Genomic DNA, 27,621 nt, shown 5'->3' with positions numbered 1-27,621 from the left:
TTGCTCATTCACTTTACACACAGACAATACTTTTTCACGCAAGGATTATAAATAAAGCTCATCATGGAATAAAGCAACCCCCCACATAAGTATTATTACACCACATTGCACACTTACCATGTCCAAAATAACACTGATAACTGTCTTTATCCAAACATGATACACTAATCAAATTTCTGTGTAAAGAAGGAACAAATAAAACATCTTTGAGCAGGCCATCAGCTAACTCCGAAGAGACGTCACCAACAACCTCAACTTATGCTTGAACTCCATTCTCAACTTCAATACATCTTCCACTTCTTTTCGTAGTTCGCATCGAATGGAATCCCTGTAAAGAATTTGCAACATGAACAGTTGCACCTGACTCAATACACCAAGCGGATTTTGAAAACTGTGTATACAGGGATTCATTTACAAAGGAAACTAAATTTTACTTCTCTTTGCCATTAGTTCTTTCAGCCAATCAGGACAGTCTTTCTTGTAGTGTCCAGTATTTTTGCAGTGAAGACACCGATCTTTGTTCACTCGGATTAGCTTGTGCTGGTACTGTTGATGATGCTGCATTGGACCTTTTGCATATGGCTTGGAAGGAGAGCCATTGTTGCTTTCTGTGAAGGTCCTTTTCTTGTCACCCTTCACATAATTTAGGGAACCTCCATTCTGTGCTTTGATTCTATCATCCTCTTGCACACACATGGCTATAGTCTTTTCTATATTCCATTTTTTCGGGTTCATGTTGTAATTGACAACAAAGCTGTCAAACTGTGCTGGCAATGAAGCCATGACTAAGTGAACCATAAGTGCAGGCTTCAGCTCCAGGTCATCATCCATGAGCTTCAGCTTTGCAACCAGGTTGCTCATCCTGAGGATGTGCTCCCTGATGCCATGTGCACCTCCAGTGTACTTCTCTGTCACCAGCTGCTTCAGAAACTGGGTTTCATATGTCTTTGAAGAACCAGTGAACTGGCTCTTTATATTTTCCAAGTAATTCCCAACAGAAGCACACTCTGCAATTGAGCCCACGATGGTGTTCTCAATTGTGTTCTTTATAAATTCCATGCATTTCTTATTGGTTGTCAGCCACTTTCTGTTCTCTAGGGTGTAGGCCATCTCCACATGAGTATGGTCCTTTTTCTTTCTATCCCATGCATCATCATCCTTGTCATCTCTAACAGGTCAGCAGGCTTTGTGGGCTGCAGTGTTTCAAGCACCCAGTCCACCTCAGCACATACGAAGGCGAAATCCACCTTCTTCCTCCACTCAGTGTAGTTATCCCCTCTTAGGGTGTGAACATCCTTGATGCAGCTCATCAAGTAGTACCCTCCTGAAAACCACAGATGAGTGAGAACAATACAATTGCATATAATAATCCAACGTTGGTCCGAATTAAGATATGCAATTGTTAGTGCAAATAAAACTATATCACCGTTGGGTAAAAAATAGAGGTAAATGCACATATCATTGCAACAAAACATGATCATGCCATTAATAGCGTTGGTCATAAAATGACAGAATGATAATTGTTTCAACAATCACTTTTAATCATACTTTTAAATTTTAATAATCACTTTTGCATTTATCAAATTAAAAATGCTCTTTATAACTATTTGCAGCGGAAACTTTGAATTTAAACTATTAACTTTAAACTTTTTAGAGGCATAAACTTTCACTTTTTAATTCCTGAAAAAATATCTGGTTGGTTCTATTTATTCAGAAAAAACTTGAAAAATTAGGCCTAAAAAACAGCCCAAACTGACTAAAAAAATGCATGTGTAAATTAATTAACAGAAAACAGAAAAACCATTAAAAAACTGTGCGCAGGGCATGACTTTTGGCCCACGGCCCGAGGCCTGCGAGGCACCCACAGCCCACGCGGCCCACAGCCTGCTCGGCTTGTCTTCCTGAGGTCCGCGGCCTGCCACCGCACGGGAGGGGCAGCGCCAGCCATCCGATCAAATCCGACGGACACACGCGCGTTTTGCCCCATATATATCAGGCTGTTTCGGCCGGAACCCTAACCCTAGCTCATTTCGCACCCAGCCCCGCGTCTCTTCTGCCCCCGCCAGTCTCTAGCGGCGGAGGGAAAAAACGATGCGCGCCCGTGGCCGGCGCCCACCAGGGCGGCGGCTCGGCGGGGCTTCCCTTTTCTTTCCTCTCTCTCCTTTCTCTGGCGGCGCGGAGAGAGAACGCCTCCCGCGCGCATGCGCCGTCATGGGAGCTCGCAGGTGATGGTGGAGCTCCTCTCCCTTCCCCCCAGCCACCATACACCAGCGACGACCAGGAGACGCAGCAATAGCGCCCCCTTTGGCCAACTTTCCGGTGCGTGCATGCACCCTTGCGTGGGCGCACCGCCGGCAAGCGTCTCAAGAGGTTGTGCTCTTTCCTTTTCTTTGCCGGTGCCACGTGCTCAAGCAGTAGCAGTCGGTGATGCTCTAGCAGCAGCAGCCGCAGGTGAGGATCTTTCCCCTTCCCGTTCCCACTTGATTCGAATTAGGGTTAGGGATTCTGTTTGGGGGCGAACTAGGGTTTTGTATTTTCTTTTCCCGAATCAAAAGATCTACTACTAGGAGCCTGCTCTAATACCATTGATAGATCTTAGAAACAACTAGAGTAGATCCTATGCGGGTTTTGACTATCTCTGTAAAGAATATCTGCTTGTACTGTGTGAGAGAGAGCGCGAGGAAAGGAGGCATACCTTCTCCTTTACTGGAGGAACCAGAGGTGTTGGCCATGGTGGCGATGGCGGTGGCGTGGGTGAGGTAGTGGCGGCGGTGGTGGTGGAGCTTCCCGTCACTGCTACAAACCCTCGATCGGTATGGTGTGTCGGTAGGGTGTACGACGCGCGGCAAACCTTGTGATGCGTGCCGCCGGCCCCCACCTCTTTATATAGCGCAGCGTGATAGGGGGCCGTCAACCATAGTGGGTTGGGCGCCTCCGATCAGGGCGCATGTCAAAGGGGCCTGGTGGGCTGTTGGGCCCACTCGGAAGAGAGATCAATCTAAGAAAATACTGGAATAATAAGTTCTACTTCTCTAATGTTTGTTTAGCTGTCCAAGAATTTAAAAGATCTTTTTGAGAGCCCATAAGCCTTTATAAGCAGTTTTTAAGGAACAAAAATGAAAACTTTCAAGCAACAATATAGAGATAACACATGTATAATGCAGGGATACCATTCTTTGCACCAAACTATTTGTTAATAGCAAAGAGAAATGGATGTGAATAACATAGAATGCAAGATCATGTTTTTAGGTGCCATCAACACATTCAATAAGTACATGTGGGGTGTTATTTCTTAAATAAAAGACTTCTTGCTAAAATAATTTTGGCCATTGATTTTGTCGAGATGAAGCAAGAATTGAGCTTGTTTGGGTCAAATTCGAAACAAATATTTTGAGTAAATCAATAGTTGACGATTCAGTTAAAGGCTAGACCCCATCAAAATTGTCTCGCCTTGTAAAATCTATGCTAGTGAAGAACACATAAAACCGAAAACTAATCAACACGGTGATGCGCCGACCATAATGTGACCTATTAGCATACAATTCTTCAATTTAGGCAAAGAAACAAAAGGAAAAAAAGATGGTCATATTATGTTCTGAGAGTTCACAATAAAAAAAGTGTCCCCTTATTATATTATTTTTATAGGTAGCTAGAGCCCTTCACTAATTACTGAACACCATATAGTGATAATGTATTTAATTATCGGTAGTTCCCATCAGCTTGAGAACGACCTGCACATTTGATTGAATCGACTTAAAATTTATTACTTCCTCCGATTCATATTACTTGATGCTGATATAGATGTATCTAGACATATTTTAGTTGTAGATACATTCATTTTAGCATCAAGTAATATGGATCAGAGGGAGTACTATCTTACTAAAGTTTCCCCTATGTTTAAATGAGTATTATAATTTATGTTTGATCATTTATCCTTTTAATATATCCTATTATGGAAAGCCATTTTAAAGCGATAACGCTTAATTTGGTACCAGTCTTCATCACTGCATTAAGTTCACAAACGATGGTAAAGTATAACATTATCTCACACAATTGTTTGATCATGCTCCACATTTAACATTTTTGGGAGTTGAATTTTGCATTTGTGAAGAATGTAGGATTGATATCCTTAGCAGTATATTTCCATATTTATTACATGTAGGGTTGCAATTTCTCTAAGTTCAAATTACCAGAAATAAAAGAAGTCAATTTACTCATTCAATCGTAAGCCAAGCTTTCAAAATGTGCATAGTTGTTAGGCAACGTATCACGTAGATCTCCTACTCTAGATACTTGTGGCGGTTAGGATCTAGATTTCTTGGTTATCAAGTTTACTTGTAACACAATGTAACTTGTCTATATATATATGAGAGGGATTGAGAGGCAGGCCATTGAGCCGCCCTGCTTGCACGATTACATGGTATCAGAGCAGGCTTTCCTGCCCCCCTCCCACCACAACCCTCTCCTAAAAACCCTAGCCACCGCCTAAACTCTCTTCCTCCTCTAGCCTTCCTCCCTCTCCATCACCATGACGCCCGACGAGATCGCTGCCAAGGAGCGCGAACTTGATGAACGCACCAAAGCCCTCGACTCCCGCGAAGCCACCCTCACCCAACAACTTGCGGCCAACACCACTGCCAATCCCAACGCCAGCACCATCAACGCCGGCGCCGCCACCCCACAAAACCCTACTCTCGCCATCACCACCGCCCCAAACCCTCCCACACACACTCCCAACCCCTCTACCTATGCACCCTCCATCAAAACCCACGTCCCAATTACTCTCAGCCTCAACGACGGCCACTACACCAGCTGGAGGGAACTCTTCCTTGTGGCGCTCGGTCGCTACAGGCTCAGTGCCCACATCCTCTCCGACGAGACGCCCTCCGACAACGGCCCCAACTCTGACTGGGGCCGTGATGACTACACCGTTCTGTCGTGGATCTACGGCTCCATCTCCACCGAGCTCCTCAACATCGTCATGCGCCCCGGCTCCACCGCCTGGGCGATCTGGAACGCCATCGAGAATCTCTTCCGCGACAACAAGATGCACCGTGCTCTGCAACTCGAGGCTGACTTCCGCAACACACCTCAGGGTGATCTATCGATCCACGACTACTGCGCCAAGCTGAAGGCCCTCGCCGACTCCCTCGGTGATGTCGGACAACCTGTCTCCGATGAGACCCTCGTCCTCACCGTGCTTCGTGGCCTCAATGAGAGCTACGCGCATCTGCGTTCTTTTCTTCCGTTTCAGGCACCCTTCCCCTCGTTCCTGCAGACAAGATCAGCCCTCCTCCTCGAGGAATCACAGAAGAAGCTGGACACCAAGAACGCGGCTGGGATGGCCCTATGGGCGAGCGGTCAGAGCGTGCAGCCCAACCCTGGCGGCCCGCGTCCCCCTCCACCACCACCATCGTCGCCCGGGGGCGCGTCGTCCGGGGGCGCCACGTACGGGGGCGCTGGCCGTGGCTCGGGCCAGTCTACCCTCTTTGCGCCGTACCGTGGCAGCCGCGGTCGTGGACGTGGTGGACGTGGTCGTGGCCGCGACTCGCCCTGGCAGTTCAACCCTTGGACAGGCGCGCTGACTCGCGCCAATCTTCAGCAACAGCAGGCTCCCTGGCAGTCTGCACCATGGTCGCCGCGTCCCTGGACTCCTCCCACACACGGCCTCCTCGGACCACGCCCCGGCATCGCTCCTCCGCAGGCCTACACTGCATACGGCCAACCCTCCACCAGTTATGGTCCGCAGCCGCCTCCGCCACCGCCGGGTCATCACCAGCCTCCCCTGTACCCGGCCCTCGTCAACGGCCTAAACAACATGCAGCTCTCCGGCAGTGAATGGTACATGGACTCTGGTGCATCCTCCCACATGGCATCCGACCCCGGTATACTCTCCTCTCTTAAACCTTCCTCTTCCAAATTTGTCACAGTCGGCAACGGCTCCTCTATTCCCATCACCCACACCGGCTCTTACACACTTTCCTCTCCATCTAAACCACTCCACCTTAATAATATTTTTGTCATTCCTCACATCATCAAAAACCTTATTTCTGTCCGACAATTCACTATTGATAATTATTGTTCTATCCAATTTGACCCATATGGTTTTTCTGTGAAGGATCTTCTCACCGGGACCGTGATCATTCGATGCAATAGCTCCGGTCCTCTCTACCCGCTCTGTCAAGCCCTCCACCATGCCGCCCTCAACGTCTCCCACCATCCAGACCTCTGGCATCGTCGACTCGGTCATCCCGGAAACCACACCATGAAGCGTCTCCTCAAGCATCCCTCCGCCAATAAACCAGGGTCATCCCTATGCCATGCATGTCAGTTAGGGAAACATATTAGGTTGCCATTTTATCCGTCGCATTCTAGCACTAGTCGTCCGTTTGAGCGTCTCCATTGTGATCTTTGGACATCACCTGTACCCAGCACTTCCGGTTTTTGCTATTACCTTATCATAGTCGATGATTTCACTCATTATTTCTGGAGCTTTCCTTTACGCAAAAAGTCTGAAGTTTATGCTACTTTCACAGCTTTCCATGCCCTAGTCCGTACCCAATTTACCCTCCCTATTCTCTCCATCCAATGTGACAACGGAACAGAATTTGCCAACTGCAAACTCGATGCGTTTTGTTCCACCCATGGCATCCTCCACAGATACTCCTGTCCCTATACCTCCCAACAAAACGGTAAAGCCGAACGCGCCATTCGAACCACCAATGATGTTATTCGGACGCTTCTCTTTCAGGCTTCCATGCCACCCTCCGTGTGGGCTGAAGCTCTCCACATAGCAACCTACCTACTCAATATTCGCCCCACTTCTCTCCATCCAGCCACCACCCCATACTTCTCCCTCCATGGCATTACTCCTCGATACAATGACCTACGTGTTTTTGGCTGCCTTTGTTACGTAAACACCTCCTCCACAGCCCCAAACAAACTCTCCCCTCGATCAACTCGCTGTGTTTTCCTAGGCTACCCTTCTAAACATCGGGGCTACCGCTGTCTTGATCTCAAAACTTGCAAAATAATAATCTCCCGTCATGTCACCTTCGACGAAAATAGTTTTCCATACTCCACAACCAACACCCCATCCCCCGCCGCCCCCCCCCCCCAATGACCCACTACCTGATTACCTCCCTCCCCCTATACTCCACTTGCCCCCTACCGCATCCTACACAAATCCTGCCGAGGGCACAGAATGGCTGCCCCGGCAGCCTGACCCGCTGCCCTCTCCTGCCGTGTGCACAGACTCGCTGCCCCGGTAGCATTCTCCGCCACTATCCCCTGCCGCGGCAGCGCCACCAAATCCTGAACCAACTCCCGCACCCGCACCACCCCAACCCAGAATCCCTCGTGTCTACACTCGCCGCACTGCAGCCGTGCCTACCCAACCTCCTCCTACACCACCACCCCCTATTATCCATCGCACCCGCAGCACCACCGGTAGTCTCCCTCCCCCAATCGACAAACTTAACCTCTCGGCCGTTGTCTCCTCTCCTCTCCCTCACAATTACCTCACTGCACTTCGTGATCCTACTTGGCGCCAGGCCATGCAGGACGAATACGATGCACTCATCCAAAACAACACCTGGTCCCTCGTCCCTCCTCCTCCCGGTGCCAACATTGTTTCTGGCAAGTGGATTTTTCGCCACAAACACAACTCCGACGGCTCACTGGCTCGACACAAGGCCCGTTGGGTCGTCCGGGGCTTCACTCAGCAGCCGGGCATCGATTTCGATGAAACCTTCAGCCCTGTAGTAAAACCAGCCACGATTCGCATTGTCCTATCTCTTGCTTTTTCTCAACAGTGGCCCATCAACCAACTTGATGTCAAAAACGCCTTTCTCCATGGTGACCTCACCGAAGATGTCTATAGCCAGCAACCCTCGGGTTTTATTGACCCTCGTTTTCCCACCCATGTTTGCAAACTTCAAAAGTCTCTCTATGGTCTTAAACAAGCACCCCGTGCTTGGTTTCAATGGTTTGCCAACCATGCCCGCACCATTGGTTTCCTTGCCTCCAAATCTGATGCCTCTCTCTTTACATACCACCATGGCCCTCACACTGCCTACCTCCTTCTCTACGTAGATGACATTATTCTCACAGCTTCCTCCTCCACTCTTCTCACATCCATCATCAACACTCTTAGCTCCGCGTTTGCTATGAAGGACCTCGGTCCTCTTCATCACTTTCTAGGTATTTCTGTCACCCGCACAACCTTAACCCTCCACTTGTCCCAACGTCAGTACATCCTAGACATTCTCTCTCGTGCTGGTATGCGTGACTGTCATCCTGTACCTACACCAATTGACACAAAGTCCAAACTTTCTGCTTCTAGTGGTTCTCCTTATCCTGACCCTTTTCACTACCGCAGTCTAGCTGGTTCCCTACAATACATCACCCTCACACGTCCCGACATATCCTATGTTGTCCAACAAATTTGCCTTCATATGCACGATCCTCGTGACTCTCACTATCAACTCATCAAACGCATTCTTCGCTACCTCCACGGCACTCTAGATTTAGGACTTACTCTACACTCCACCTCCTCTCATGCTCTAACTGCCTACTCGGATGCTGATTGGGCCGGCTGCCCGGATACACGTCGATCCACTTCCGGTTTCTGTGTGTACTTGGGTGATAATCTTGTGTCCTGGTCTTCCCGCCGACAGCCTACTGTCTCTCGCTCGAGCGCTGAAGCGGAGTACCGTGGTGTTGCTGCTGTGGTTGCTGAAACTTGTTGGATGCGTCACCTTCTGCAGGAGCTTCAGCGGCCTGTGCACAAAGCTACAGTGGTCTATTGTGATAATGTCAGTGCAGTTTACCTCTCAGCCAACCCAGTTCAGCATCGTCGCACAAAGCACATTGAGATTGATATCCACTTCGTGCGGGAGAAGGTCGCCATTGGTGCTGTTCGCGTTCTGCATGTGCCATCGAGCTCTCAATATGCGGATATTTTCACTAAAGGGTTGCCTACAGCTTTGTTCCAAGAATTTCGATCCAGTCTTCACGTCTCTCCCGCTCCTCGTTCAGCCTGCGGGGGCGTGTTAGGCAACGTATCACGTAGATCTCCTACTCTAGATACTTGTGGCGGTTAGGATCTAGATTTCTTGGTTATTAAGTTTACTTGTAACACAATGTAACTTGTCTATATATATATATGAGAGGGATTGAGAGGATGCAACCCGCTCCATGATTAGGCGAACATCTGGTCACTAGCCAAGCAGAAGCACGCCAGCGTCAACCAACCCTAGCTGCCTAGGTAAGCACGGTGGAGGCTGAAAACTGAGGCGGCGATGGCCTGTGCGACGTCCGCGGCGGCGGCTAAGCCTTCGGCCAGGACGGAGGGGCCCTGGCGGACTCCGACACGACTAGTTCGCCGGCGGCCAGGATCTCCTTTCCCTCCGACGGTGTTCCCTACTCCGTCACAAGGCCGTTTCGATCCGCTCGACGACCTGGATGTGGAGGATGGATGTTCGGTGGCGGAGGAGGTGGCGTGGGCTGGTCTTGAAGATGATCCGGAGGTGCTGCCGATCGACAAGGATCTAGATCGTGAAGCGCTCTTGGAGGACTTTTGGGCGAAGATTGGCTACTCGGCGGCGGCAACCAGGTCCTGGGGGAGGAAGGCTTCGACGGAGGCAAAGGCTGTGCCGCGGGCACGCTCGTCGTCTCCTCCGCGTGCTGCTGCGAAGATTCGTCGGGCTCTCTCTAGCTCGCCGCCGGGGAGGCGGCTTCCGCGGCAGCCGGTGCGCCTTAAAGGCTGGAAGGGCCCGTTGCCACCCAAGAGGTTCACGCCGCCGGCGGTTTTCGGAGATTTCCTCGATGCAGCAGCCAAGGGAGCGAAGCAGACGCCCGGCGACGAGCACCGGCCGGCGAGCGAGGCGGTTTCTCCGCCTTCGTTTCAAACGGATTCAGAGGGGTCTCCGCGCCTTGGGCCGCGGCCGTGTTGGGCCAAGCTGGGCCGCGCGCTGGTGGGCCTGCAGCGTGAGGTTAGACGGGTGGGCGTGTCGGCGTACGATCATGCGATCACATGTCCGTTTTCACACCGCAACCACGTCGCCTCCGCCTCGTACCCAATTTCGCCGCCGCCCCTTCCTCCTGAGCCTCGCCTGAACCTCTCGCCGTCGTCCGCCCCGGTTGTGTGCGATCCGCTTCGTCGCTCTTTCGCCGACGTGGTGGCGTCGGGCGCCTCAGGTCCCATGGCCGGGCCGCCCCGCACCGTTCCTCCGGGGACGGCGCCTGCTCCTTCGGCGCCGGCTCGCCCGCAGGCGGCGGCTGCTGCGTCGGTCGCCGCAGGATACCAAGGCCCCCCGGGGTTCCAAGGATGGCCGCAGGGGGCCCTCTTGCCGCCGGCCCCTGCGCCGCAGCCCCGGCCCCAGGTGGGGTATCGCCCACCGCAGCCGCGCATGCCGACCGCTCCTTTCGTGCCTCCTCAACAGCCGCCGTACCCTCCGCAGCAGCAGTACCCCCAGTACCCGCCGCAGCAGCAGTATGCTCAGTTTCAAGGTCAATTTTTCCCCGCTACTAATCCAACGCAGCAGCCGGTGGTGTCACAGGTACCACAGCAGGTTAATCCGCCGGCGCAGCCTGGGCAGCAGAACAAGAGGAGGAAGAAGAAACCCATCGCAGCGGTGGGGACAGCGGGAGGTGGTAATGTTGCGCCACCAGCTATGATGCAGGGTCACATGCAGGACCCGCACCCGGCGGGTATTCCTACGCCAGTGTTGGAGGCGGTTCCTGCACCGCTGCCGATGCCGGTTGTTCCACCTGTGGTTGCTGCACCTGCGGCGACTGCACCTGTGGTGAAGCCGAAGAAGACGGGTCGCTGTTGGAAGTGCGCGGTCAACACACATGCTTCTAAGGACTGTAAGGTTCCTCATTACTGTTTGGTGTGTGACTCTGGGGCTCACCCGACTATTCGTTGTCCTGTGCTGAAGACCCCGAGACCTATGAGTTTTTTTGTGGGTTGCGGTAATGACGCCACACTAGATCTCCAGGTTCCTGACTTAGTCTATAAGCCACAGATGTTATCCAGCGGAGCACCTACTGCTTTGGTACAGGTGTCAGGGGAGGGGACTGTTGCAGCGGCAGATATTCAGAATCTCATGGCGTGCATGTGTCCGGGGAACCCCACTTGGAAGTGGGAGGCGCAGCCTCATGGTGATAGCGCTTTTCTGATTGGGATCCCCACCGCTGAGGACTTGTCGAGGATTGACGGTATGCAGATGAGCGTGCCAAAGATTAATGCACAGGCCATGGTTTCTTCTTGGACTCAGCAGGATGTTATGCCAGAGTTTGTGATGGAGCCTGTTTGGGTGCATGTCAAGGGCGTTCCGAATGCTCTACGTCACTTCCTCGGTCTATGGGCTGTTGGTACTTTTATTGGTACTACTGTTGATGTGGATTTGTACACCTTGAGGAGTCAAGGGTTAGTTCGTATTCAGGTGGCCATGAGAGATACTTCTGTTCTGGAGAAAGATAAGGCTAAACACGGACCACCATGCTTAGAGGTGCTGGCTCGCTTACAGCTTAATGGATACAGATTCAGATTTCGCCGTGAGTCTTCTGAGTACAAGCCGGACCCTAGATTTCGTCCTTTCTTTTGGAAGGGTGAGGATGACGACGATGCGGCTCATGGTGACGATGATGGTTTTGATGATGCCGCGGCAGAGGGGGCACCAGGGGCCTCACATATGGACGTTGATGGCCATGCATCTTTGCCTACTTCTGGCTCAGCTTCGGTACCGGTTACTCAGGTCGCCATGACCCCGTTTAACCACTCGCCGACGACAGACAGGGGCAAGGCGATTGTGGCTAGAGCTTTGTCGGTGTCGCCACACTTGGTGGCAACTCCGCCTCCGTCGCGTGTTCGGACTTTTATGCAGGGGAGGACTCGCCCGGTGTCTTCGTCTTCTACTTCTTTCGGTGGTCCTCTTGTTGCTCCCACTCCGTCTTCTACCTCGCCTCAGACGGAGAGGGGGCTTCAGAGGGCTTCTTCTTCGGCGGTTGGCTCGTCGAACTTGGGGATGCAGCGCCACGCCGCGGTGGTGGTGGAGCAGCAGCAGCCGGCCTTGGGCTCGGCGCTGCCGCTGCTCCCTGCCGCTGATGCGGCAACGCAGCAGCAGACCCTTGGTCCGGCGGGGTTTCAGCTGCTGGCCGGGGGCTTAGCGGCGCAGCAGCAGGTCGGCACGGTGGGGCAGCAGCCACCGCCCCCGGTCTCGTTGGCGCCACAGCAGCCGGCTACGGGCAGTGAGGGACTGCACGCAGCCCTTTGCGTGCCTGGGCAGCAGTCGGCCTCTGGTCAGGGTGCTCCGTCGCCGGGCGGAGGGCCTGGGGTGGCGCCGTCCTCGCCCCGTGCGCCTCAGGAGGAGGAGCAGGACTGGTTGGGGAGGAGCCCCAGCCGGTCCCCTTCGAGGCGCCGCAGCCGATCCCCGGCGCCCTCCTCGCCTATGGGGGTTTCGGCGTCGCGGTCGGGTTCGGTGCAGGGGGCTCCATCGCCATCTACCCCTGCATCGAAATCTTCTTCACCAGCGTCAGGACGGTCTTCTTCACCACGCTTGTCTCCGCCTCCGCCAGTTGCCCCCGTCTTGCATCCTCCCCCCACTATTCCTCCACCAGTTGCGCAGCCGCCGGTGAGGAGGAGTGGGAGGTTTGCTACGACGGAGGATGGCGTGGAGGCTACGGATGAAGACGTGATGCAGAGAGCTATGCGACGCAAGGCGGAAAAGAACCTCGACACGGCAGGTACCAGATTTTCATCCAAGTCCTTCACTTCTTTTTCTGATTCTAGAATTTCTTCGAATTTGAGTAGTGTAGGTATATCTTTGGGTAGAGGTTCGGATGAGATTTTAGCTTCAGCTCATGTGTTGAGACAGACGGAGCTTGACCGTTTAACGGTTGCTCCAAATGGATCCACTGAGCTGGCTACTTCCACTGTTGACGATGACGAAGATGATGGCATCCTAGATGGTCATCTTCTCTCGGCTTTAGTTGGGAGTGTGACAGAAGTTGATTTAGACCACTCAGAGCTTAGTTCAGTTTATGACCTCTCTGCCTCTGAACGTGGTTCTAGATCATCGGCTGGAAAGAAATCTCGTAGATATGGCAAAAAATCTAAATCCAAAATAGTTTCTCGATGAATGGCATGTTTCGGAATAGCAGAGGTCTTGGTGACTTGGCTAAGCATTCTCACATTGCCGATGGTTGTAGAGATTATGATTTAGATTTCATTGCTATATCGGAGACGGGTAGGCGAAATTTTACACAAAGTTTTCTCGACCGATTGTCAGGCGGAATTAACTTTCAGTGGTTTTCTCGCCCACCCCGTGGTAGATCCGGTGGTATTTTACTTGGCGTCCGTATTGATACCATGACTGTCCTAGCTAGTTCTGATGGAGAGTATCACATTAAGCTCGACATTCAGAATAAAGCAGACGGGTTCAAGTGGAGTCTGGTAGCTGTGTATGGTGCCGCTCAGGATGCTTTTAAGGCTGACTTTTTATGTGAATTGGTAAATCTTACAAAAGATAATCCCTACCCGATTTTAATCGGAGGCGATTTTAATTTGTTGAGATTTCCTCACGAGAAAAGTAAAGGCCACTTTGATGGACATTGGCCTTTTCTATTCAATGCTGTCATTGACAGTCTTGATTTAAGGGAGGTGTTCATGTCTGGTCGACAGTTTACTTGGGCCAACAGCTTGCCTGAACCCACTTACGAGAAACTAGATCGCGTGTTGATGGACACCGAATGGGAAGATAAATACCCTATGGTGTCTGTCCGTACACTAGAACGTATTGTAAATCTGTCTGACCATGCCCCCATCCTCCTAACCACTGGGGAACCCCGTCCTGTGTGTAAGCGGCCGTTCAAATTTGAACTTGGTTGGCTACATCGGGATGGTTTTCATGATATGGTTAAGAAGGTTTGGGAGAGACCGGTCGGTGGCAGCTCTCCAATTCTGAGATGGAACAATAAGATGCGATCATTGCGCAAACATCTCTGTGGTTGGGCTGCCCATACGGCTGGTATTCTTAAAAAAGAGAAGGCTCGCTTATCAAAGGTCATTGATGAGCTTGAGGCTTTTGCGGAGGTTAGACCGCTGTCGACGCAGGAGATTGAACTCAAAAATCAATCAAATGCGCAGATGGCGAGTCTTCTTCGTGAGGAGGAACTCAAATGGTACCAGCGATCCAAAGCTCAGTTCATTTTAGAGGGAGATTCAAATACGCGATATTTCCATGCTTTAGCCAATGGGAGACATCGGAAAAAACGTATTCATTCTCTTACTCAAGATGAAAGGGTGATTGAAGGCCATGAGCAACTCAAATCGTACATTACTAATTATTATAAAGGCTTGTTTGGTCCTCCGGAGGAAAGTACTTTCTCTCTTAATGAGGATCTAACGGCCGATATACCCCAAGTTTCCGTTGAGGAAAATGGTCTCCTAACCGCACCTTATACTGAGGAAGAGGTTCAGAAGGCAGTTTTCCAAATGGAATGCAACAAAGCACCGGGTCCTGATGGTTTCCCAGCTGAGTTTTATCAAACTTTCTGGGACACGATTAAATCGGACCTTCTAGATTTGTTCAGTGATCTACACTCTGGACAACTAGAATTATTTCGTCTAAATTTTGGTGAAGTAATCTTGTTACCGAAAGTTAATGAGGCAGAAATATTCAACAATATAGACCTATCTGCCTATTAAATGTAAGTTTCAAGATTTTCACGAAAGTGGCCACCATTAGACTTAATACGGTTGCGGATCATGTTGTCCAGCCATCACAGACGGCATTTATGCAAGGAAGAAATATCCTTGATGGAGTGGCGGTCTTGCATGAGACGGTACATGAGATGCATTCTAAGAAATTAAATGGGGTTATTTTGAAACTAGATTTTGAAAAGGCGTATGATAAAGTTAAGTGGTCGTTTTTTCAGCAAACACTCAGGATGAAAGGTTTTTCTCCAGAGTGGCGCGCTCTGATAAATGATTTTGTGTATGGAGGTAGTGTTGCAATCCGGGTCAATGATGATACCGGTCACTATTTCCAAACACGAAAAGGGTTACGCCAAGGGGATCCGTTATCACCGATGTTGTTCAACATTGTAGCGGATATTCTGGCTATACTCATAGAGCGGGCTAAGGCTGATGGCCAGATTGAAGGAGTGATTCCACATCTAGTTGATGGTGGCTTATCTATACTTCAATACGCCGATGATACAATTCTATTTATGGATCATGATCTTGAAAAAGCTCAAAACTTGAAATTAATCTTGGCGGCCTTTGAGCAATTGTCAGGATTGAAAATCAATTTCCATAAGACTGAATTGTTCTGCTTCGGTGATGCCCAAAATGATGTGACTCTGTACACAGAGTTGTTTGGTTGTGGGCAAGGCCAATTTCCGATTCGTTATTTGGGTATTCCGATTCATTATCGGAGACTTACAATCGCGGAATGGAAATTAGTGGAAGAAAGACTACAAAAACGCCTTAGTAGCTGGAAAGGCAAGTTGCTGTCCCTAGGTGGAAGATTGGTACTCATTAATTCGGTACTCACAAACATGGTACTGTATATGTTATCATTTTTCATCCTACCAAAAGGAATTCTGCATAAACTCGATTATTATCGATCCAGATTCTTTTGGCAAGGGGACAGTGAGAAAAAGAAATATCGACTGGTTAAGTGGAGTATAGTTTGTAGTCCCAAAGACCAAGGTGGGCTTGGAGTTCATGATTTGGAAGTCAAGAATTCGGCCCTATTGGGAAAATGGCTGTTTAAGCTCCTCACTGAGGATGGGACTTGGCAGACTATCCTTCGGCGAAAGTATATCGGTTCGAAGACATTATCCCAAATGGTTTGGAAACCAGGGGATTCTCACTTCTGGGCCGGGCTAATGGCGACTAAAAATGAATTTTTTCGCCATGGCACTTTCTCAATCAGAAATGGAGCACAAATACGTTTCTGGGAAGATGCTTGGCTTGACAACGCACCCCTAAGTGAACAGTATCCAGCTCTTTATAGGATTGCTCGTCGTCAAGGTGATACCATTGCTACTGTAATGGCTACCTCACCCCCGAATGTGACGTTCAGACGGGTTTTACTTGGACAAAGACTTGCGGCATGGAATACCTTAATTCAACGGCTCGAGGATATTCAATTATCGGACGAACCGGACGAATTTAGATGGAACCTTCATGCCAACGGTGCTTTCTCTGTGAAATCTTTCTACAACGCGATCCTTCTTTCTGATCTACCAGTTGATAATAATAAAAAGATTTGGAAGATGAAGATACCATTAAAAATTAAAATTTTTGGGTGGTATCTTCGTCGAGGGGTAATCCTCACCAAAGACAATCTTGTTAAGCGTAATTGGCATGGGAGTACTCGATGTGTTTTCTGTCAACAGGACGAAACAATCAAGCACTTGTTCTTCCAGTGCCAGTTCGCGAGATCTATATGGTCAGTCATCCAAGTAGCGTCTACCCTGTATCCTCCGACTAGTGTTGCCAATGTCTTTGGTAATTGGCTCCATGGTGTTGATTCAAGGTTTAAGTTGCTTCTTAGGGTGGGGGCGCTAGCAGTTATCTGGGCGCTTTGGCTATGTAGAAATGACAAGATTTTTAATGATATGAATTGCTCTTTGTTGCAGGTCATCTACAGATGTACAGGTATTCTCCGTTCGTGGTTACCTCTTCAGCGAATGGAGAACCGAGACCTGTTTACGGAGGTCTGTACACGGTTGGAGGCTACGGCGAGGGATACTTTTTCCCAACATGGGTGGCAGCATAGTCTACGGATAGATGCCCCACCTACTTCTTAGGCGTTATATGTTTCATCTTGATGTGTATCTCGCCTAGTTTTTGTTTTTATCTTTTTCGAACCTGAGACAACATAAACGGCTGTGTGCATCCTGGTTATGCAGAGGCTGGATGTAATTGCTTATAAAAGTAATGAAAAGCATCCTTTATCGAAAAAATGAGAGGGATTGAGAGGCAGGCCATTGAGCCGCCCTGCTTGCACGATTACAATAGTCATATTTTCAAACAGAATCAAGTGACTGCGAGTAGTCCACTCAGTTGGAACAATCTTACATACATTCGCAAAAAACAATGGCTATCCCTTGATGTAGTGCACCGCTGATTGTCTAATTATTCACTATTTAGCTAGCAAACAAGTGAGTTTGTTCAGAAAACGTTTATCACTCTCCCCGTCTACACAAACCTCCAAGATGCAGCAAAAGGAAAGAACGACTATCAAATACGTTGAAGGTGAGTAACAAATTTTGATAATAGATAACGAAGCAATGATTCTGCAGACATATATCCAGGTACAAATTTTATAGCGAATAGCACCAATCTTGACAAGAAAAATGGGAAAAACTCCAAACGTTAAGGCAAAAGATGCAGATCTGAAGACGAAACATATATCAGACAAAAAAACTTAAACTTTGCTTCCTCGCTTTGGGAACTAAATATCCAGCAATGTTTCTTCATAGCTAAGCTCTCGCTTGGAGTATCTGCCCTGAACAAGTCTATTCTAAGGTTACTATCCAATTCGAGGTAGTGGATCCCTCAAAATATTCATCAAGAGTGCACCGAGTTGTTCCATTCTCTGGATCCTTCAAAACCTTTATATTTTTTCAAAATGGAGGCCAAGCCCCAGCCTCTGCATCAATTGATGCATGCAGCTTTTATTACTTTATTAGAATTGTAGAGTTACACAAAAGAAGTATTCAACTGTCACTGAGGGTCGATACATGAATCAATCATCGGAACAGGAACATAAAGGGTGTGTTTGGTAGGTCGGCTCCTCTCAACAATCGTTTCTCACCTCATCCCTGCTGATCTCAACTGTGTTGAGTTGAGAATTTTGGCTTGTTTGGCAGACCGTATGAGTTGAGAAATTCTGAGTGGAGAAGTTGTTTGGTTCTCATGTATGACCTGAGCAGTGCTATACTAAAATAAAAAGCAATCAGGTCCCTAAATACAAAACGAAAAAGCAATCGGGTCCCTGAACAGAAAACTTTAAAAGCAATCGGGTCCTGTAATGTTGGGCTCAGGCTTGAGGAGCCGCCGCCGGCGAGAGAGCCGCCGCCGGTGAGAGGAGCAGCCGCCGGAAGGTTGAGCTTCTCCTCCTCCGTGCGTGGTAAGGGCAAGCTGGGCCGTCGAGGCCGTTGTCGCGCGAGCATAGCTGCGGTGCGAGATGCAGCCATGGCCGTGGACGCCGTCGTCGCGCTCGGTGCGCAGGGAGGCGGCGCTCGCGTGGGAGAGGCGGCGCTCGCGTGGGAGAGGCGGCGCTTACGTGGGAGAGGAGGCGCTTGGTGGTAGGAGGCGGCGCTGGCGCTCGGTGTGCAGGGAGGCGGCGCTGGCGCCCGGTGCGAGGAGGCATCGCTCGGTGGGAGAGAGGAGGACGAGGGGTGCGAGGGGGATAAGCACGGGTCGGGCGGGGGTCTGGGGGTGCGGTGGGGGCCCGAAACAGTGTTTCGTGGGATGAGGAGAGCCCGGGCGAGGAGGGAAGCTCGATTTGAGCTTCGCTCCTCAGCCTGGCTCTGAGGCGTTTTTCGTATGAGGTCGCCAGTGCTGGGAAGGCCCGACCCGACCTAACAAACATGTTCTCTCTCAAATATCTCGGTTGAGATGGGAAAATCTGTGCTCCCCCGGGCTACCAAACACACCCAAAATGGCTTGGCATTAACATTTAATCCTATGATCAAAACGCCAGCTTTTGCCTCAACGTTTATATAGAGGGGACAGAATTGTTCCATTCTCGGAACATTGGTACCCTGTTTCATGTCCAACACAAGAACACTAAAAAAATTACTATAGGATTCCCATAAACCACATGATGCAAGCCTACAACTGCACAAATGATATTAAGTGTCACCTTCTCTTTTACTAAGCAAAACACTCTTAAAGAAAAATACAGAGTACAATAATTCTATATCCAACACCAAACAATGAGCTGCTAGTAAGATAACTCATGGTAATCAATTGTGTGACTTTATATATATAAAAGAACTAAAACAAGTCACAAAATACAATCATTGCAGCCTAGCTACCTGGGTCTTGCTATCGGAGTACACATACACGATTATGCTCCAGCTGCATCATATTGAAGCTTCAAATGCCCCCAGCCCAAACTGCAAATTGCTATTTGTACTTTCATGAGTAAGGAGTGGATTCTGATGAGACATGCTAACACATAGTGTAAGCAAAATTCTCAAACTTTTCAGAACACAATATTTTCGAGGAGACACGATATTATTTTCTAAGAAAGTATCCCGATGAATTAGGAAATGTAATACATTTCGCTTTGAAAAGGTTCATGCATGAGACAGAACTCTCACCAAGCGTTTGGCCTAGCAAAACTTCATCTACATCATTTTAAACGGACAAGGGAAACTTAGTTTAAAAATCCCGCGTATAAGTGGCGGAAGACTGGAAGTGCAGAGAACAGAAATCACCAAGCGTTTGTCCTGACAAAACTTCATCTACATCACTGAGCCCCGAGCCTGTATGCCATTAGATTAGATCAAAAGCTTCATGGAAGTATGAATGATACATTCCTATCGTTCTCAAATCTGGCCAAGCGTGCACGCCGTTGGCAAAATAGAAAATGGATGTGCTCAAGTTCTATTGTAATGTGACTTGACCAGAAAAGGAGAGTACTATAGCTTACCGATGAATTTGATTCATCAAGTTCTATTGCCTCTAATTTGGTTGCTCGCTCCTAAAGCTCCAAAAGAACCTGTCATTCAAATTGCATTCAGGCATTCCACTGACCCAAAATATTTCAGTATTACTGGGGTCATGGATGTATATTTGAACACAAGGAAGCACATATAAGTAATATATCTAAATGGTTGGGAAGCCTGTAATAACATGACTAACCTAACTAATTTTGAAAAAATTCTACAGCACTGCAAACAAACAATGGTTAGAAGAGGACGGGAGACCAGACTAATACCCTAAAAAACCAGCAGAAACAACAAGAAGTAAGCAGAGCACCTAGCTAGTAACCTTTGATGAAAACACACCTCATTCCCAAGAGATTTATATATTACAATATAAATACAGTCAACAGCTCACTCTCCAATTAGCGCTCTGGACATAAAATCAGAATCATGAGGCTTCGTAATGAACTGCAAAATTCTAAACCATCACCTAGCCTCACAATACCTTTCAGTACAGTACCTACAACATATTCTAGCCAGTTACACAAAAATGACTGCTTCTTTTCAGATGGCAAACGCAGAATAGTCATCTGAGATAGTAAAATATAGAAACATGGAGCAGCACAACATAAGAAGTTGGTTCAACTTATGCTCACCTGTGATGATGACCTTCTTGTATAGCTACAGAATATTCCAAACCATGAAAACAAACTGCAACAAACACATGGGAAAAAAATTAATAATCTGCATACTATAATTTAAGCATGGATGTTAGTACAAAATAAAGGAGGCACCAAAGGGCCTAAATGTCTCAGTTCAGATACCAATCAAGAAGCGAAGTCATGTGCTTTTGCTGAAGCTATATGTACATGAATAACCATATATCTTTAAACACAAGAACAATAATCACAAGGGAGTTTTACTATTAGCAGAAATTCCATAAGAAATGGGCAAAGAACCTGCAACCTACATGCAGAGGAAGGCATGCATAGAACTCTGGAACTTGGTACATGTGGAGTTGCTTTAGCATTATATGCAGAAAAAAGTCCAACTAAAGAATTTCACTTTCAAAAGTGATGGGTAGAAGCCTATCAAACAGTTAAAACATGAAAAGAGTTGGCAAAGGATCCAAACTAAATAAGGGTAAATTTTCACTAAATGGGCAGCTAACACCTTGTTACATCTATTTAGGGATATCAAGCTTGACCATTTATTTGTTAGATCCAACCGGCCACCTGCAGCTATCAAATCATGTCCTTTCCAAAGTCTAGATAGTTGTAGCTTTCCATATCACATTGAACCTGACATTGCAGGGAGTTGTAGCTTTCCATATCACATTGAATCTGACATTGGAGGGAGATGGCATCAATACATCATTTGCAGACTGATAAACAGCCATGCAATGTTGCTCCCCCCAGCAAAACCAGGGACATGAAACAATAGAAAATCAACATGTATAATTTTATGGACTCAAGAAACAATAGAAAATCAAGAAACGACTTTGTACCTGCTACTGTCCACCGTTGTCCATCAGCTAAGGCTGCGGTCGTCCACCCTATGCTGCCATTGTACACCATTCACCGAGCTCCTCCCGTGGCTTCTTCGTGGAGAGGACTCGCAGAGCTGCCATCATCAGCTGGGCTTGGGGTGCGGCGGGCCTCCTTGGAATTTATCGAATACCATGTAGGCGTAGAGAAATAAAATCTACACAAACAGAAATGAGAAGCTCTATGAGTTTGATCAACATAATTTATTCATCTTACTATATATCACTTGAGAAAAGGAGATACAGAGAGCTGAATAAGAAATCAAACTCAGAAAAAAAAAACAGAACATGATGTGAACCTGAGAATATGTGAAGAGGAGAAGAGAGACATAAAGAGGCTCACCTGGACCTGATGAAATCCAGATACCCAACTTCAGAGCAGCTTTTTTAGAACTGCATACATCTTTAAGATGCGATAGGTACTGCAGTTTAATTAAGTACTGCATACATTTTCAGAAACTTGACACTGAAAACAGCCACTGAGATACAGAGAACACAAAAGTACTCCCAAGAAAAATCAAACATCTTTAAGATGCGATAAGTAAGGAAATCTAAAGCATGTTGAGTAGTACTTTATGCAGGAGTTGGAATTCCACCAAAATGATACGACCCTGTACTGAAACTAATAACTTTTTCACAAAGAATAACTAAATGGAGCTGCTTGAGTAAATAATGCATACAACCCCAAATCACAGTACCTTAGTTTCAAAGACTAATCACCCAGCCCAAATGAACATATACAGCTGTCCTAAATTCATCACCAGACCGTCAGATCATAGAGAGGCACTTGAAAACAATCATGTTGAATAAAACAAACATGAGGAGGATCTACGACTCACCATGCAAAAATTGATCTTATTGGCAATGGATGTGGCTCCATGTCGCTTATATGTAATCTGCACTTGCTTCATATAAGAGGATTCAGCTAAATAAATTTATCGTCTGGCATACTCTTGATCATGCCTTGCATCCAGTCATCAACAAAGCTGCGAGGTATCTCCATACCTCCAGGCTGCTAGTCTACCCGACCTTGCCATTTAGAACAGAATCAAAATTAATTATTGCAAATAGGTACATAAAAGATAAAACCACTCGAAAGTCACCTCTGAAGGACACATCTTTAAATCTACGCAGATATTGTTTTAAATATGAGGTGAAAAAAATTACCAGGGCAAACATCCAGCAAGTCTTGCTCTCTTGCTCCTGTTGTCCTCTCCCTCCAATGCAATGAAAAAATCATCCCGGGTAAACATCCAACAATTTCTTGTTGTCCTCTCTCTTCAATGCAACGAACAACATCTACATACACCATACAGTAAATGTTAGCAACAATACATACGACATATCTCCATTACTTCTTAAATGAAAAACTAAAAATGAATTGCTTCTCACACAAAAAAAAACAGTTTAGCTACGATGCACCAGTTGCAAATGCTTTTGCAGACCTTAAACGTGGGACAATGGGAGATGAACTAATTTTAATTTTTACTTAAAATTCAGATTCAGCAACCACCGTGTCACTTGAGCATAAAGAATATATGCATATCTTCAGAATATAAAGGATGCATGCTAAATCTGGAAAACAAGAAGGAAATTAATTCTGATTATCTGAAAAATAAGCAAAGACAACATCAATTACTTGCAGGCTGCTGCATTGTTGTTGTTGCTCACTCAACACCCCTTGTGGCTGAAAGAAGTTGAATTGGATAAAAAAAAATAGATGGCAAGACACCTTCACGTTATTTGTTGCGTGAAATGAAAAAATAGCTGCAGGCGTTTAATTACACACTACAGGAAAACCAAAGCACACGGTAAAGGGCCCTTTCCTCACGGCGAATCCGTTGCCATGTGTTCAACTTAATGGTGGAGACACGTGGCCACAAATTCTCCGAGAGGATTTGTTTGCCGTGATTTTTCTTTTTATTTTGACGTGTGCCTTGTTTCGCCGTCTGTTTTTTCAAAGATTCGCTGTGTGGTTCTTGTTTTGCCGTGTGGATTTCGTTAACGTTGCAGTGAGGTTTTTGGAGGGCGGACGGGAATTCGAGATTTACCGTGAGCCCTGACGTTTTAATCACGGTAAATAACCGTGCACACGGCTAAATTTGAGTTTCCCGTGGTCACAGCATGTTGAACAAAAATGTAGTTTACCCATGGTGCAAATGAGACCAACACTTCCCGCAAAAGTATCTTATGTGTAATTTTTCTTAATGATGCTAGTGTTAGAAACTTGCCTTGCATCTTTGTTTGCTACTGTAAGAAGGATTCGATTTACTGACAACATATTAATGTATTTACGTTCCACAGAAATATTTCGCAAAATGGGGAGAAGAAGGGGTAGTCGATCTGAAACATGAATTTGAGGAACTACTTATGTTGATTTCAAGTCGATGCCTTGTCGGAAAAGAGGTCAGAGAGAAGATGTTTGGCCAGTTCTGAGGAAGGTGTGAACTTTGCCAATTTCATATTCCCATATATCCCTATTCCAGTAAATACTATCTAAGGTTGTTAGGTCACGCAAGAGAGGAAAATGGCCTCCCGGGTCGTCCCCGCTCGGGCGACTTCGGAGGGGGCCACCCCTGGTCACCCCACCTCCCTCTCAATGCCCCCCGGCTAGGTTGTCGTCGTCGCCGACATTGGCGGCGGTGGCGGCGCCCTTCCCGCCAAGCGGTGGAGGGTATAGGGTAGTGGAGGCAGCGCGTCCACCGGCACATCCGGGCGGGGAGGTGCGGCGGCGGGCGGGTTTAGCGCAGCGGATGTGGCAGAGAGGCGTCGGGGTGCGGGTAGCCGACGGTGGGCGACGGCGGCATGGTAAGCTGGCAGCAGCGCGGGTCTGATCTAGGCCCGTTTTGGGCATGGTTGTTCTGCTTTGTCCTCTACGGTCTACCACGACGACGGCTTTGGACGATTCATTCGGGCGACCATGGGCAGCGCCGCCGGGTTCCTGAACGGGGAACGCACCCTACTGCCAAGTCTTCTTCTCTGCGACCGCCATGGGCTTGGCGGCGACGACTTAGCGAGGCGATTACCTCCTTCATCATCGTCGGGCGGTGGATGGCAGCGTGGGGGCCGGTTCGTCCGCATCGAAGACTAAAGGTGGCGGTTTTAGGATTCTTCTCGCACCAAGTTTGAAGATTTGTCGGGTGCTTGTTCCATCCAGTCTGGGTGGATTGTCGTGTTCCGGAAGGTCCTGCTGGAGAAATTCATTATGCAAACAATGCTTGATGATTGCTAGATTGGGTGATTTCGGTCGTACGCACCCATGTTTTTATCAGGCTGTTTGGTTTCAGAGAGATTGCCTCGAATCTCTGATGGCTATTAATATCATGAAGCTCGTTTTCTTTCCATGGTGATAGCGGAGAAGGTCATCAAGCCGAGATCGGTGGAATACCTATAATCTCGGATCTTGGTGCTGAGCTGGAATTGGCTTGGCGACTCGTGGCTAGCTTGTAACAACGACTGGTATGTGGGGGCGGCTGCACAGGAGAAGCTCAGAGTCTTATCTTTCTTGGTGAAAACCCAAGGTATTGCCTTAATTGGTTGTGTCTGACAATGTTCTTGTTGAAGGCATTGTTTTGAGAGAGATGACTTTCTTCAGGGTCAAAACCTAAGATCTATGATCGGGCGACGACATCGTTTCTGCATTGTTTCCTTCTTTGAGGCGTCGCTTATGGAGAAGCTGAGTTTCTGGTGTTGTCTTGGTGGTGCCAGTGTTGTTGTTTCAAGTTATGGATCTGTGTAGCGGGACCATTCTTTTTCTGTAATTATTTTCTCTCTTTTGGCTGTGTGCATCCTTTATGCCATTATGGCATGATGTTTGTTGCAGAGACTGGCTGTAATTGGTATCTCCGCGGTATTAATATATGCTCTTTATTGAAAAAGGTCACGCAAAAGCTCCAAGCATGTCGAGGAGGATGTGCTCCAGAGATTTATTGATTCAACATACAAACATGGCACAGCCACAACCATAGAAGAAGTCAGCGCGATGATCCTTGGCTTGATCTTTGCGGGAAACCACACAAGCGCAACGACTAGCACGTGGACTGGAGCTTGCCTTTTGAGCCATGAGAATTTCTTAAATGCTGCTTTAGAGGAGCAAAAGTGTATAATTGTTGCCGATTCTTGTGTTTATTGTGCTAGTACCTGGATCAATCGCTAGCACACACAGTTTAAGATGTAATACCAAGAAACAAAGATCTTTATTACATTCGCATAGTCTGGAGTTAATAACTTACAAATTTTGCTTAGCACAAGGCTAGCATAACATCAGAGATTACACCGAAATAAAGACAACATGAAATCCTTTATCTTCATGTGCCACAGACGAGCATGTTGAGGATAGATTTGTAACCCTAGTTATCAAAACTCACTCGTTAAAATCTGCAACATAAAACATTACAACCCAAAGGGTCAATGCATTTGAATTGTATTGGCAAGATGTCACATTTGGTGGATATAAATGGCGCATAACAACTACATGCTTATTTGGCTGGTAGATTTTGGCTCATTTGCAGAAAAGCAAGCATTTTTCCCTATCATTTGTAAACATTATTTGTCTTTGAAAATAAATGTCTAGGAGCATGAACCCACGTTCTCATCACACTGGCTCACCAGGAAAGGATACGGCCGATCCAGCTTCAAACATTTCAAATTGTATAAGAGCATGAACCCAAGTTCTCATCACACTGGCTCACTAGGGACAGCCTCATACATTACTACCCAAGTTTGCCCATCATATTTTAACTTAAGAAATTTGGATGAGAGAGATCTTCCAACAACTTCAGATCCAGTTGCTCAAAGTTGTCCGTAACCGGGGACACGGCTAAGTACTTATTTTTACACTCTGCAGAGGTTTGCACACTTTACTCGCACGACTCAGTCTGCCCTTTTTCCACCATGATGCTCATTTTCCTCAAATGGTTGGGAGAAGACTAAGACGAAACTATTTTCAGAAGTAGGAAGTCGAGTCCTCTGGATGGACCCGTGCCAACCTACACAACTACATCTGCTGGTCACGTTGGGACGGTTCCTACAACCTACTTAGTCAAGACAGAGCCCATATGACACTAAACATGAAACATGTTCAATCTCTTTTGTTCCTGGGCGGCGGACCCCACCAAATTTCACCGTGCAGGCGCTTCACTCATACCAATTCGCCTAGGTGATTCATTCATCAAGTTGTTTTCATTTATAACAAAAAAAATTCTTCATCTCATCTGATCATGATATCCCAACTACGTATCTAGTAGCATGACTAAGCAAAACTACCTACGATGGCAACTTAAGAAAAACTAGAGGAATCCTAAGAATATAGGTCAGCATAGCCTAGCATATATACTCTTTGCTTGAAAATATCCTACACATGCAAATTCTACTAAGTAAAACTACATGCATAGAAAAATAGTAGAACATGAGTGACACTTGCCTTAGTGAAATTTGATGGTGAATACTTCTTCATGACATTCGCTCGCGCACTCCGATCAAATCTAACGTATATAAAAAGTAGTGTTAATAAACAACCATTGCAAATAAAGAGTCAAACAAAGCACATAACATATAAACAAAAGGCAAAACACACCAATATTGTTAAATATACTATTTACTTTAAATAACATTAGAGTGGAATGTTTTGAAGGATATACGGTGTCGTGATGATCAAATTGCGAAAAGATTTACTCAGGTGAAACTTTTAGATCTGAAGATATGACAAAACAAAGTTCAAAATCAGTTTTAAAACATGTAGATTCGAAAATTCATTAATCCGAAGAAGTGGTATCACTAGATAGATAATTTTACTACCCAACAAAAGGTATCTAAAACGGAGCTATATAATTAGAGATAGGGAATTTCAAAGTTAGACGTGAGCTAGTACAAACCATGTTAGCTTATGATCTGCATATGAAAATTAAAGGGTCGGTACGCATGGTAACATAGCATAGACTAGTACCAGTTCAGTATGTGATCTTCAGTAAGTGATCTGATTGGCGTTTTATAGTTAGGACAGAGATAGTAGTTTCTAGCTACAGACTACGGATGGAACGACCTAGGGTGGTGGTGTCGTAGAAGACGATGACGACGGGGTCGTACGTGTTTGATGGCGACGCTCCGGAGAAGTTGACGATGTAGTTGACATAGGGGTCCGCGTGAACGAGGTAGAAGACGTCGGTGATGTTCCGGCGGCCTGTATGCGTCGCTTCGGTGACCTTGAGTTCTTGACTGAAGCTTCTCCGGAGTGATCAGATTTGAGGCGATGGAGTTGATGGAGTGGTGGCTCTTAGCATGGTGAAGACAGAGGCGTCCTCGGGAAGGTTCCAAGGTCCTCTCGCACCGGTGGCTGCAAGACCGTGCGACGGGGGCAAGGCTAAGTTAGAACATTTCCACCGGCAAACAAATAGTCA

The 27,621-nt window shown here is 47.3% G+C and overlaps 1 protein-coding gene and 1 long non-coding RNA gene across 2 annotated transcripts in view; one reads left to right on the top strand and one right to left on the bottom strand.

The window, feature by feature from the left end:
• Positions 1-21,154: 21,154 nt before the first annotated feature.
• On the bottom strand, positions 21,155-22,522 carry LOC127335185 (uncharacterized). The gene is made up of 3 exons (XR_007872635.2): positions 22,394-22,522; positions 22,066-22,255; positions 21,155-21,575 (listed from the first exon to the last, which is right to left on the bottom strand). It is a non-coding gene; the product is annotated as an uncharacterized lncRNA (long non-coding RNA).
• Positions 22,523-24,146: 1,624 nt separating this feature from the next.
• LOC139835750 (obtusifoliol 14-alpha demethylase-like) overlaps positions 24,147-27,621 on the top strand; it is a 38,310-nt gene continuing 34,835 nt past the window's right edge. Inside the window, exons 1-2 of the mRNA XM_071825613.1 lie at positions 24,147-24,295; positions 25,106-25,324. Of these exons, the coding sequence (XP_071681714.1) occupies positions 24,147-24,295; positions 25,106-25,324 (368 nt within the window). The remainder of the gene's footprint in view (positions 24,296-25,105; positions 25,325-27,621) is intronic.

The sequence above is a fragment of the Lolium perenne genome, chromosome 2 (genome assembly GCF_019359855.2).
Source record: "Lolium perenne isolate Kyuss_39 chromosome 2, Kyuss_2.0, whole genome shotgun sequence".
Taxonomy (NCBI): Eukaryota; Viridiplantae; Streptophyta; class Magnoliopsida; order Poales; family Poaceae; genus Lolium; species Lolium perenne.
This window is presented reverse-complemented; position numbering and strand designations above follow the sequence as displayed.